Source organism: Platalea leucorodia (genome assembly GCF_965183815.1).
Source record: "Platalea leucorodia genome assembly, chromosome: 3".
Lineage (NCBI taxonomy): Eukaryota > Metazoa > Chordata > Aves > Pelecaniformes > Threskiornithidae > Platalea > Platalea leucorodia.
The window spans coordinates 224,320-238,307 of record NC_138825.1 but is presented as its reverse complement, the minus strand read 5'-3'; the positions used below and the strand labels follow the sequence as shown (position 1 = coordinate 238,307).

The window sequence follows — 13,988 nt, the reverse complement described above, 5'->3', positions numbered from 1 at the left end:
TTAGATTTGGGCTCCGTAATTGCTCTCAAGATAGTTTATTTTTCTACGGGGTTTTTTGTCAGTTCTGAATAAGCTGAACATACTTTTAACATGTTTCAAAACGGGGTTTGGAGGACTGAAATTTCAAGATTAACTGTCTAATTCAGAGTAAAGAGAAAAATCCCTTTTTAGTGAGAACTGGATGCAAGCATCTGCTGTCCCAACGGAAACATAGCCAATTTCTTCCCCTCTAGCAAGCAGCAAGACAGATCCCTCGGTCCCTTGGTCCTCCATCATTCTCCATAGCAGTTTTATTGACCAAGACAATTTATTGACCACACTCCAGCTCGTGCGTCCCAGAGGTGCAGGACCCAGCTGGATTCACCCTCTCCAGCACCACAGTGCTTGGGGGCAACGCCTCGGCTCTCGGAGGCTGTCACAAGGTGTAGGGGTCCAAGACAGCGGGCATCAGCTGAGAAGTTTCCCAGCATCTTTCTACTGCGAATCCCCAGGAAAGCTCCCCCAGGCTTCACTGTCTGCGGCCCTGGTCCAGCCCTGGGGTGGAGGAGGAAGCAGAAGCAGCACTGACAAACGCTTTGCCTTCTCCTATAGCAGAGTAACCGTTTGTAACCTATTGTCAAAGAAAAAACTGATACTTAGAGAAAATAGACATTTAGCATTTAGCAACCTGCCTCTTTGGTCCGAGTTGAAAGGGGTTGTCATCATATTGGGTTGATAAACCTCTAACTCTGTTTTTTACATTCCAGCAATACAGTTACCAAACGTGTGATCAAATCAGAGCATGTGCAGAAATGCACTTTGTGGGGAAAAAAGGATGTAGACACAGAGTCACATTGTCTCCATTGAAATTTATTTGTGGGCTTGAGGGAACCAGACTCTAAAAGGGGCTTTGTAACGGTAGGGAGAACAATGGAGTGATGATTAGCAGGCCGTCATCATGCTTCTCATGTTTGTTAACCTCCCCTTAAACTGTTTTTAGTCATTTCAATAAAAACTTGTTCTTTTTCCTCTCCCCCTTTGCCCACACTTTCATGTTTATTTCTGAAAGGCATCAAGGTAAAGCTGGTTTAACAGAAGCCAGAGAACCGGGGGGCAGTGCTGTACGCTGGGGCCCTGGGGGATGCAGTAGATGGCCTCTCAGGGGATTCCCAAGGCACCTCCTCTCTACTGTTTAATAAAAGTGCAACCACAAAGACCCCAGCAGATCCCACGGTGGGGCTGTGCAGAATTACTTAACATAATCTGACGCGTCATGAAGATGACAGTAAATCCCTAAACACTTCAAAAATCTAGGAAAAACTGGGCAGGAACAATTTAGCAATAGTTTTAGGTCTATGCTGAAAATACTTCAGTTTAAAGGAAAAGTGGGCCACTAAAAACATATTACCGGTTTGGAGACATAGTGTTTAATTTCCCCCTAGATACTTCTTCAGAGCTCATCAACTGATTGCTTCACTGCTATTAATTATTTTCATGTCCTCCCTGAGAAGAGGATACGCTGCTACGGACAGTAACGCCGCCGCTAAGTCGCTGGTTTGGGATGTTCAGTTTGGAGGGAGCCAGGGTCTGGATTTTGGGAGTCTGGTGCTGCTCGCTGGTAAAGGATCAAGCGTACAGCCTGCCGTCTGGGAGCTCCCCAGCACCTCAGAGCTTCAGCTTCGTTTTGCAATCTTAACGTTGTTCCTGACGGCGTGCAGGTCTCTGGGCGTTCTCATACTATTTTACTGGTTTTTAGTTTGTTCCGGCAGATGCGTACTGATGCCTGTGCAGGCCCCCAGCCCTGCTGCACTCATGGACACCGGGCGATAGGCACCCGTCACCTCCACAAGACAGGGGAGAGAAATTGCTTCGCCGAGTAATTTGTGAGGTTTTTGCTGGCAGCAGAGGAGGGAGGGTTTGGGTATCGCTGCGGGTTTCCCCGGAAAAGCCCAATGGGATGATCACTGTCTTTCCTCCCTGCCCCATCGCTGCTCAGCCTTCACCTGCCCAGCTGCAGGCTCTGCCCTGATCCCTGTGTTATCCCGGTCTTTTTGACAGTACAGTGTTGGTTCCCCTTTTCCCAGCTTTCTCCGGGCAAATCCGGAATGTGGTGCCGGGACACGTTGCGCTGCCGGCGCGGAGAGCGTGCACGTGCGCGGTCGGGGTCGAGCTCCTCCCCGGGCAGGGCCAGGGCGCGGCGCACGCAGCGGGGGCGAGGGAGCGGTGTCTGCGCTTAGCGGGCCCGCGTGCTCCTCGGCTGCCGTCGTTCAGAGGAGCCATGGGAACGGGGTGCTCCGACGGGGCACCTGCCTCCCTTGTGCGAGCCGCTCGGAAAATGTAGGTCGCTCTGGATGTATCCTGACTTTATCTATTTCTGTGCTGAGTCAAAACCCAGCCACGTCTCATTTCTACGGCACAGAGCTGTCTCGTTAGGGTGATGATTTTCCAGTGCCCTGGACGTGCTTGCTTTAGCGATGCTGCACGATAGAGACAGCTTGCTGCTGAGCACATTGAGATACCAGGGGCTGCTGCTCCGAGTACACTTGGACTCTATGGGTTCCTTGTTTGGTCAGGTTTTTTTTAATTTCTCTTCAATAATGGAGTTTTAGATGGTTTTGTAATGCAGTCGGAATTGAGGAAAGCCCTGTGCTTGGTTATAGTGGTTTCAGTGATGGCCCTTGGCTGTGCCCGCTCGCCCGGGGCGGGAGGTCTGCGGGGGGAGCAGCCAGGGACAGTCACCTCTTCCTTTCCCGGCTCACCTGGGAAGAAGGCAGGGCTGTGGGAATTGCCAGCTCCTACAGCGTTTAAGCTTCCTTATGAAAAGCTTCTTGCCAGTATGAAGACTGGCACAGGAAGCTCAAAGGAGCGCTGGGCAAACATGAAAAATTATCATTTATGTACTGTGCAAGGGAACATATATTTTGAGTAAGATATTTAATCTCCTTTGATGCAGATGGCAATTACTTCTCTGATGCTTGTTTGTTAGAATCGTCATTTTAAAATCAATCCTCATGTAATACTTAATCTGGTATTTATAATCCTTTTATGCAGGGCCATTATATTTTTGTAATTTTTTAATGTCCTTCGGGGGGGGGAGAGTGTCTTTTAAGTAGGTTGCCTGTTTAAAGACTTCCATGTCTTCACTTTGAGCCAAACACAACTGAAAAACGTGGGGGCTGAGATTTATTTTTTGTGTTCTGCCCATCGCGGTGTCCCCTGTTGCCGTTAGGCACGTCACGCTCCCGCCCTGCCCCAGCACACCTGCGTTCCCCAGCTGCCGCCTGCGTCCCCACGGCTGTTTGCAGGCGGAACAGACTTCGGCACGGTTCTGTGATCTGTAAGTGCTGCCCTGCTGCTTCCTTACCTGTGCTAAACCTGCTGCCCCCGTGGTGCCTGCGAGGACAGACTTGTCTGTGTTGAAGGAAGAAGCAACGGGACCCTTTGCCGGATTCTCACGTTAACTTAGATGGAAGCTGATAGCACCTAATCAGCTGCAAAATGTGAAAGCCATGCTGTTTGCATTCCCCACATTTGACGTACAGAACAGGCTTGTTTGCCCTGATGCTGGCTGTCTTCCTTCTTTCCACATAAAATAGCCTGGACTGGTGTCTGGGCTCCATCTTTATGAGTCTGACATGACATAAAATGAAATTTTTTTGGTTGTGTTCCTGCTGGCCCAAACTCTAAACCTTATTTTGTTTTGTTTGTTTAAAAAACAAACAAACGAAAAAAAAACACCAAAAAAACCCCAAGCAACTGTCAAGGAAGTAATAGTTGTTGTCCTCACGTGTTCACTTACCAAGGGTAGTTGCCAGTGTTTTAGTTTGTGAACCAAGCTGTTTTCTAGCCAGATACTCCTTAGATTTTGACACTTTATGCTGTATTGCGCTCAAGCCAGTTAAATAAAATTAGGGAAGACTCCCAGCCAAAACCAGAATTCTGACAACAATGAGGTCATTAAAAATAAATGCTAAAGCATATAAGTCATTGTGGGTTCAGCCTGATCTGTTCTATCAGCCTCGTGTTAAATGTTGCTGAAGTCGCCCACCATAATCTTCCTGACTCCAGCAGGCTTCGGCTCAGTGCCTTAGCAGACCCAGCAGCATGGCGTTCCCCGCTACCTCCAAGAGGATTAAAGCGTGATGGCAGTTTCTTCACATACGCTTTTCTACTCCTTGCTCGTTTCAGTCCCCTTTTTGCCGTTTCTGGGCGGACAAAAGCAAATTCCCTTGTCACCTTCTTGGGTTGCGGTTGTGCCCTCTACAAATGAGAACGCAATGAAATGTAGCTTTTGTACCTGCCTGTGGTTACCGGAGCGTGGATATGCCTTGCGATTCTTCTTTGCGCTGCAGACAGTGCAAACCCACCCCTCGCATCATTCGAATGCTCGTTTAAAAACTCTTAGAAGGATTTTCCTAAACTTAAACTGATGGATGTCTTGCACCTGATGTCCATCCAGACCGATTGTATTTCTGGTGAGCACCGCGTACGATACAGTAACTTCGCGTGATCTGAAAAAACGGTGAGACCATCCAGGAGGCAGAGACTGTGCATGTGTGCCACGTGTGGAGGCAGATGCAGAAGTGACCTGGTTTGGCTTTTGAGTGTGTGCTTTTTTGGTTTGTTGCCTTCTCTCCATCCCCATTGCCTTGCTCCCTTCGGGAGAACTTGGCTACCACAACGGCAGCAGATTGCAGGAAGCCCAAGCAACCATATGATGCCCTGCGCTCTGCAGCTGTAGATTATGTCAAATATAGAGGATGCACTCAATTTATAGCGATGATGATGTACAGATTAGTGTTCTTGAAAGGCAATACTGTGTATTTGTAAAGGGAAATGATGGCATGAACCACTGCGGATTAATATGATTAGCAGATCAAAAAATGCAGACTGAAGTTGGGCACCCGCTATCCATTGTATTTCAATGGGATTTGGCCACGTAACTCTCTGGAGCTGCTTCTGATCCTTCTCCCTGTGGTGCACAATGTCTGTGAGCCGTTTGCTCCCTTATCTCCGTTCATACCGTTATCTGTTGGTGCCACGTCAGCAGCTAGTGCTCCTTCTGCAAGATCAAGGTCTCGGCTGCACCTGGCAGGGTTGTAGACCTGGAATTTTGCTGGCGTTCGTGTTCCTCTGGGTTATTTTGCAGTGTAAGAGTTTCATAAAGTTTAAGTTACATTTAGTCATGTTTATGAATAGTGACAGAGGAGTACAGAAACTGTCCTAAGTGACAGTCTAGCACTGAATCGTCAAGATGGTGTCAAAATCATCCATGATGATGAAATTCCCATCTCTAATCCTGAAAAAAATATACTTGAATTATTTTTGAGCTTGAAAAGTTTTCATGGCTGAGGTTTTCACAGAAATTTTTGCAGCAAAGTTGTAACTAAATTCTGGCAAGTTAGAATCTGGGGTTTTGGAGGGTTTTGGAGATTTAAACCTGTTCCTGGAAAATTAAAACAAGAGTAAAAAGCCAGAGGCCATTTTTATTGCTGCTTTCCCTCCAGAAAAAAAATACTCTGGTCTCCTTCCATCAGCTGGGCTTGAACGGTAAACTTCAAAGACAAGCAAAGCAGGAGGATCTGTTGGTGATGTGATAACAACTCTGTGCTTTGATAGGATTGAGACACTGTTTTTCTACAAATCTTGGCCACTTCTCTCAGCTCTCGTTATAGAATCGTAGAACCATGGAATCGTTTAGGTTGGAAAAGACCCTTAAGATCATCAAGCGCAACCGTTAACCCAGCACTGCCAAGCCCACCACTAAACCATGTCCCTAAGCACCACATCTCCCCGGCTTTTAAATCCCCCCAGGGATGGGGACTCAGCCCCTGCCCTGGGCAGCCTGGGCCAGGGCCTGACAGCCCTTTCGGGGAAGAAATTTTTCCTAATACCCACCCCAAACCTGCCCTGGCGCAGCTTGAGGCCGTTCCCTCTCGTCCCATCGCTTGTTCCTGGGGAGCAGAGACCGACCCCCCCGGCTCCAGCCTCCTTTCAGGCCGTTGCAGAGAGCGATGAGGGCTCCCCTCAGCCTCCTCTTCTCCAGGCTGAGCCCCCCCAGCTCCCCCAGCCGCTCCTCCCCAGCCTTGTGCTCCAGCCCCTGCCCCAGCCTCGCTGCCCTGCTCTGGCCACGCTCCAGCCCCTCCATGGCCGCCTTGGGGCGCGGGGCCCAGCGCTGAGCACAGCATTCGAGGGGCGGCCTCACCAGTGCCCAGCACAGGGGCACCATCACCTCCCTGCTCCTGCTGGCCACACTAATTCTGTTATTCACTGGAGCTACACTACGATGGAGCTGTCTTTGAACTTCAAAGTAGTTTTGTCTCACTTTGGGAGTGGAAAGATGAATAATGTTGTACTGCCCGTGAGTGATACTGTGAAAAAGAAAGGGACTGATGTGTGTTCACCTGCTTTATTGGACCGGATGCCAAAATTACTTCTTTCTTGGGCTGTTTGCTTTCAGGCACAGTACAGGTAGCTCTACAGGTCAGAAGCTCTATCTTTAAAAAAAAAAAAAAATAAAAAAAACAACTACATGCACTGAAAGCCTAGCAGAATATTATGGAGATGTACATTTCCAGTGCGAGGGGGATCTACACGATCAAGTCAGACAAGAGGTGCAAACTCACATCGGGACGGGAACACGGACGCCGCTGCAGGGCTGATGCGGTAAGCCAGCCCTCGGGCTGTGCTGTGCACCGTGCGGGCCTGGCGGCGACGCTCGGTTTGCTGTCGTGGTTGACAAGACGCGCTGCTCCAGAGCAGCACGCGTGTCTCCATCTGCGGTGACCTTGTGCCGCACGGTGATGCGGGGGGGACGCGGTTTCTTCTGACGCACGGGAGCGGTGAGCCCGCTGGCCTGAGCGGAGGGTGCAGCCCCCCGCAGCGTCCTGCCTCTGCCAGAGGTGGCCAGCAAACTCCTAAGAGGGAACTGGAGAGGGCGAGCTCAGGTGTTCACCGCTCCTGCCTCACCGTGTGCAGCCTCATGTCCCCTCTTTTTGGACAAGCTGCTGCAGTGCAGTTTGTTCTAGGCTTATGCCCTGAGCCTTGCCTCTCTTTTTACATGCTCAAAACTTAAGGATCTCTCTAGTGCATGCTTTCATATGCTTTCACAAGTACATAGCAACAAATAAACCTTTGCCAATACTGCAGTCTGCTGGGAATGAGATCCGAGATGGTAGCATAGGCTCTCTCTGTGGCGGGTTTTTGGTAGCACTTGCAGACAGGTTGTGTTCTAGTTCCTATGGGGATGGCAGCTGTAATAGATAGGCTGCATACCTGACGCTGAGGAGTGCTGCGAGGGATGAGCGCTGGCCTGTCTTGCAGGTCTTCAGAGGGTGCAGTTGTCCTCTCTTCTCTCCCTCTTCCCCGCACTGCAGAGGACACTTGGCTTCAGAACTTCGCTACGGCTCTCCAGGGGTGGCTCCCCTCCCCTCCCCTCTCCGCAGCCTGTCCTCTGGGCAACGCGGGCAGGGCTACTCCCTTTGGGTGATGCCCTCGTTCCTCTGCCTCTCTGTATTTCTGGCTCTGTTCCTTTACCAGAGGTCTAAGTGTGTGTAAGGTGGTACAAGAGTAGCCTGGGTGGCCTCGCGTACGTCTGTGCCAGTAACCTAGAGCAGGCTGGGACACGGGCACAAGCCTGGCTGTGATGGTGTGCTCTGTTAGGTAGTTGGCATGCTTTTCACCTGGTTTTCCCCTATGCCAACAAGCATTTTCCTATCCGGTGCCAGGACATGAGTCGAGGCAGGGGACAGAGATCCTTCTCTCTGGGCAGTATGGACCAGGTTACCCTCCTTGGGGAGGACGGGAGCTTAGCTGCACGGGTGTAAGCCACGCTGTGCCATTTGCTGTCGGGGCAGAGATCAGGCCCTAGCATGTTCTGTTTAATAGTACAGAAATGGCTTTCTGTTTAATAATACAGAAATACAGATTAAATGCTTCTTGCATGAAATTGAAGAGTTGATTCGCTAGGTGTCCTTTCAAGTCTCGTGTTCCCCCTTGGGTTTCAGTCGTTGGAAGGTGTTCCTATGTGGAGTTTAACGAGAATTATCCCTGGGATCCCAGATGACATGGCAGGGCACTTCAGACACAGAAAACAAGCTCCTTTCCCCTTTTTCAAAACACTAGCATTTCAAAAATTACTCCTCTAGGGTTTAGATTTTCACAGAATGTAATCATAAAAATGCCTTGTGCTGTGCAATGGGGCGGGGGGGGGCGGGGAGAAGGCAAAAATATTTAAGTATGGCTTAGCAATATCCAGAGAACTTTAAAAAAAAAAAAAAAAGTCTTTATGATGATGATAAAAAGTTGGCAGCTTTTGATAGCTTGTAAGAACTTTTGGGTAAATATTTCATGATCTTTTTGTTAAATCCCAGAGAGCTCCATGAATTCTTCTTGCAAGAGCGTCTTATTTTTTTAAAAAGTATGTACCAAAACAAACCTAAGAGGAGTTGGGATGCTGCAGTTCATTTCTGCTTGACAGTCTCCAGACTGAACATTTTCTCTTTTCTTTTGCAGGCCGTGTATATGTTTTATGCTTTGGCAATTGTCTGCGATGATTTCTTTGTCCCTTCGTTGGAAAAAATTTGCGAAGTAAGTATTAGAAGATGTTAGTTAAGCTTGTGTGCTGCCTTAGCAGCAGTTCTCCTTGAGAGCCTCAGGACGTGACCGTAGTGTATTTCCTATTGTCTTAGAGCGTTCCCCGTGCTTCTGGTTTAGTTCTCAATACTGCGTGTGTGCGTTGGCTCAGCTTTGTGTTCTCACTCGCAGGAGATGGGCTGGGAGTCTGCTGGTGGGTAAACTTGGCTGACGCTCCCTCTTAAAGCTAGCGGTCACCTCTCAAGTAACAATTCCTATACGTGCATCGTACCACTTCTTAAAAACGGGCGCAATGTATAACATAGTGAAAAACACATTCTCTAGAGCAGCGATTCCCAAACTCAGCCCCACGCTGCAGGCTCCCCAGTGGTGCTAGCTGCAGCACGGGTTTCCAGGTAATAAGCCCAGCAGAGCTTGTTAGCTTGTCCTGTGCTCTGCCGCTTGCTGCTGACGTGCTCACGCCTCTCTGGCTGAGAAACCCTGCCCTCGAGGTAGGATCCAGCCGTCGGAGAGCGAGGGAGGGTTGGGATGTTGTTCGTTGCCCATGCAGGGAACAGCGCTTTGGTTTGGTTATGGCTTTGGGCATGTCACTTGGTTCTCCTGGGACTTGGAAGATGATAACCTTTTATTTCTCGGCTTTTGCGTGGAGATATTGATCCATGGGGTTTTTCTGAGTTTTACATACCATTAACTTAAAACTTAGAAACCTTCTAAGCAACAGGCTGGGAAAGAAAAAATGCACAAGAGAGTTTGGAGGTGTTGGGATTTAAAAACAAAACCAAATAAACACCCAGGGGAGGGAGAGATGCCAAGCTCTCAGCCAGCTGCCTGAGAGCTGGGTCCTGCCCCGCGTGTGGCCCTGGCCCCGTGGGACCGGGGGGCTGTGCCTCCCAGCTGCTCCCACTGCCCGGCTGGTGAGGACCTGCACGCCGCTGGGGCATTCACGCTGGGGCTTACCGGCTCCCGGCGCAGCCGCTGGCAGGCAGTGCTGCCTAGCCAGGGTGGGACTGCCCCGAGCAGACCCATGCAGATGTTCAGCGTGCTTGCCTCCTCGGGCCTTTCAGCTTTGCTTGTGCAGTGCCCAGTGCAAGCGTTCACAGGCTGACAGCTCTCCAGGTGCCCCGACCGTTCATGCTGTGATAGCTGCTGTTGCCTCGTGTTTGTGTGTCTTCGCAGATGTCTCTTCACAAACACTAGGTCCTACGCTTAGCTGATATAAGTTAAAACCTTTGGTGATTTACCCCAGTAGAAATCATGGGTCTTGTACCTTGCCTTCAAAGTCATGAGTTTCATACCTTGCATTGTGTTGGTATAAGTTGTAAAGCAGCAGGGACAGCTGGGTCAGCTGTAAAGAAGCTCCTGAACGCTTCCAGCAATTGCAAGGGACTCTGTCCCTCTTTTGCTAAGGTTGGCATGCTGAAATTTTAGAAGACAAGGAGTACATTTTAGCCTAAATCAGCTCGGACAGCTACAGGGTGAACACAGACCATGTGCCCGAAGTGACTGTGAGCCCTCTCCAATGTCAATCTCAAGCAATGAAATCTTTGCATGTAGAAAATACGGTTTGGTCTTGCCAGTTAGACGTCTCGGTCAGCTGGAGGAGACGCCTGCCGATCTGCCTGGCAATAAGTGTCGCTCATCAGTGCACGGGCTGCGCCTGGCCCTGGGAGGAGGTGTGGGAGACGGCAGGAGAAATCATTTGTGCTGACAGCTCTGATGGAAGTTGTCTCTAAGCTAACCCGATATTTATGGTTCAGCACCCTGCCATACGAGCCTTTTTCGCATCATCACAAAAAAAAAGTCCTCAGGAAATCCCACTATTCTGGTGCATAAGTATTCAGGTAGCTGAAGGGCGACAGCACAAGGCAGGAGTTTTTGTCCTGCAAAGCTGCTGCACTCTCTAGGGCTGAATCTAGGGAAAGCCACTGCGAGGTTCAGGGGGAGGGAACGGTAGATGTTGATGTGGAAGTAGGGGTGGGAGATGGTGGAGATGAGTTACTTAACCTCCCCTCTCCCGAGCAAGGGAACCCCACTGGGGAAGGTGGGTCTAGAAGGCCAGGTCACTGTAGATGATCGAAACCTGAGCTGAGTGAGCAGCGTCCAGGACAGGCTTGTATTTTGGGGTGCCATCGATATGCCCAAGGGCAGGCCTGCCACCCAGAGGGACACAGGTGGAGCCAGGAGATTGAGGGAGATTATTATTTCTCTTGACTGAGCGCTCATTAAATCCCATCTACAAGTGTATTTTAATTAGTGGCCTTGCTTATGGCACAGAGGTCTGATCTGGGCCTGTGGAGCACTAGCTCCTGTTAGGGCTCTCCCATGGACTCCCCGAGTGACCTCGGACAAGCTCCATCGCTTCGCCGCACCTCTGTTTCCTGCACTGCTCAGTGGAAGTGTTGGTCCTCGACTGTGTTTACAAATCACGATAGGAAACACCACGCGTGGTGTTAACGGTTTCTAACTTTACTGGTGGTAAACTTAGTTATTGTAAACAAGAGGCTCCCAGACTGGAGAAGTCCCTCGCCTTTTACTGTCGCTAGCTTTCTGTAGGTGCAGGATCTGTGCATCTCGCCACCTGCCCCAGAAGGTTGGTTATAGAGGTGTAAGTGTCAGAATTATGGTGCTATTTGTTCTCCTGACAAATTCTCAGATATGTTCAGGTTTGTACAGACAACTGAAGCCTAAAAAGCAAGCACCCTCCCCCTGTGACCTTAACACAGTGTTTATAAGCCCCCTGGGTCCTAGAAGGCTACTGACGCTTGACCAGATCTTTACTTTTTGGTTATCTGTTGTCTTCTCAATGGTACGGAAGAACTCCTGATGTGCTTTAGTTCTTCTGAACCATTGTGTTACCCAACACCACCAATAAAACCACCCAAACCATCAATAATAACAAGTTTTATTCAATTGTGTATGAAAGAGAAAACTTAGCAATAGAACACTAGATCTAGCATATTTGTATTAAGAAGTTACTGTCCAGAAGAAAGATACTGCGTCATTAACGATTATCAAAATAGGTCACATAAATGGATCAGAATTGTACTATTCCTACTGCTTCTACTTGATTCTCTCCAAAAAAAGTTTTTTCTCACCCCATAGGTGACCTTTGGGGGCATTCAAGTCCTTTTATTTATGTATTTTATGCATAATTAAGCAGTTCTGTAATTATATGATAGCAAAAGAAGTACTCATTCCTCTTTCCTGATCCAACTACTTTTGATTTTATCAGTCCAGAATGGCTTGTCTTCAAAACATCCAGCTTTTCGTGGTTTGTCCTTGATGTTAGCACTCAAGAATGCATGGGAAAAGGCTCGGGTCACTTCGCAAAGGCCACTGCAGCCTCTGGTAGTATCCACTCTTGCCTGTTTTTCTAGGAAAGGGAAGGTTTTGTTGCTGCCCGATGACAGCGGATGCTACCACTGTTGCTCACACCAACCAGTACTCTCCCCACATAACGACCCTGTGAAATGAGTAGACTGACTTGGAGAGCCAGGGAGGCTGCTTTGTGAGGGAGAAGACCACCTGAGTCTTCCTCCATCTCTCCTGATGAGATAAGACCCGTGATGTTTTCAAGGGTGTTCACTTGTTTGTTAACGCACAAAAAATAATTGAGAGAGGGAGGGGGGAGAGAGCCCCTCGCAGGAATTCAGGTCCGAGAGGTTGGACTGGGTATGGCAGTACGTGTGATGCGCTTATCACGCAAACAACCGTAAACGGTCATGACGTGCTGCTGACCTAACATCAGTAATCCAACTACCACCTACTGTTGTATCCAGCAGAAAAGAATTGAAACCTCCTGCCTGAAGGTTTTTTTGGTCTTGGAGATCAACCAATGGTTATTCTGCAGTTGCTCACAGTTTAGATGCACTAATTCTAAAATAAATGCCCTTTTTCTGGCTTGGCTTCATCTAGTTTGGAAAGCGGTTCTTGAGTTAAACCAACAAGGCATTTGCACTCCCAAATGTGTGTATCGAGATGAGAATTTGTTCCAGAACACTTGCTATGGTAGACATTGACATTCTGTCTTAGTTCAGATGTGCTTACAATAAAGCCCTGATTTTCATTTGTTTTGTAAAACAGCTTGTACTTGCATTTGCCTAGCTGCTCTCTGTTACTGGTGTTACAGTGTTTACCTGACGCAACCAGTGTCATACGTCAATTGCAAACATTTGTCTGCAGATACCAGAAAATACATTTTTGCCTCCTACAGAGTGTGCTGTATTTTCTGCTCTATTGTATTCACTTAATCATCATATGCATTGCAATAAATTATCTGGGAACTGTCCTCGAGGGAACCTACTATAGCTTTAAATTAAACCCTCCCTACAGAAAGTCCAGCACAGCTGGTTTCCTTGGCTGATGGCCTTTTCTTTCAAAAGGCACCATCGAGTTGCAGACTGATTATTGTAGGATGACTGTCTCTAGATTTCCATAGAGAATCCTGTGGAAGAAACTGGCTTTTGGGGATCTACTTCTGGTCCTATGAACTTCTTCTACAATAATTTTAATCCTATTTAAAATCATTTTCCATAAAGCTGTGTTGAATCTGGTTCCACAAGCTTTTATAGCAGTGCAGCGATGCTGTGGTCTCCTGCTTAAAAAGCATTCCCGGTGAGGGTACATCTTTTCCTTTTTCCTTGTCCCCGTAACATACGTACAGAATTTTTTGGTATATGTGTATGGTCAGTGGATGGAGTTACCTTCTCTTACAGGCCTAGAATATCCTTTGTGGGATCTTCAGTCCGGATAAGGTTGGTGGGGGGATTTCTGCCATCCTTGTCTCTGTGCAAATGTACTTTGGTAACCATAAAGTTGCAGGGAAGCCCTGCACCGCTGCAGAGGGGAGAGGGGAGAGGAGAGAGGAGGGCTCCCTCCGTCCTGCCAGGCTGGGTGCGCTGCTTCAAACAGCCGGTTCTGCCAGGGCAGCGTCCCCGCCACCCTCAGCTGTTTTCCCCTTGCTCGTACAATGGCAGCCGCTGCCTCGCACGCGTGCGAGCAAGCCAGCTTTGTGTAGTAACAGCTCAGCAGTTGATGGCCGTATGGCGGGGGGTGGCTTTTTTTAGCTACTCATTAAACCGTGGAAGGTGCCAGCAAGGCATGTGGTCTTTAACAGCCTTGTTGCGTTTGCCGAACGTGACTTGTGCAGATGGAGCAGTGGGAATGCAGAAAACATAAAGGAAGTAATTAACCAAGTAAATCTTTGGAAACAGCATATGCCGATGAAGTTTTCATAGAGTAGTGGATCCTTTCCCTTCCAGAAACGCCCGTTTTAGATAGTCCCTGGGCACTGCTAGGGGAAGGCTGTAGGAGGTGTCTTCAGTGGTGACCCAAATGCAAAGGGGTGAGGAGAGGTTAAATGTCCAGGGCTGAAATGATACCAGGGAGGTGGCTGGGGGTGAACCAAGCCTGAG

The 13,988-nt window shown here is 48.7% G+C and overlaps 1 protein-coding gene across 5 annotated transcripts in view; it reads left to right on the top strand.

Annotated features, from left to right (window-relative positions):
* The window catches only part of RIN2 (Ras and Rab interactor 2), a 280,543-nt gene that overhangs the window by 105,104 nt on the left and 161,451 nt on the right, over positions 1-13,988 (top strand). For all 5 annotated transcript variants that reach the window (XM_082307213.1, XM_082307212.1, XM_082307208.1 and 2 more), the window contains one exon: positions 8,494-8,568. In XM_082307213.1, the coding sequence (XP_082163339.1) occupies positions 8,503-8,568 (66 nt within the window). In that variant the 5' untranslated portion in view covers positions 8,494-8,502. The remainder of the gene's footprint in view (positions 1-8,493; positions 8,569-13,988) is intronic.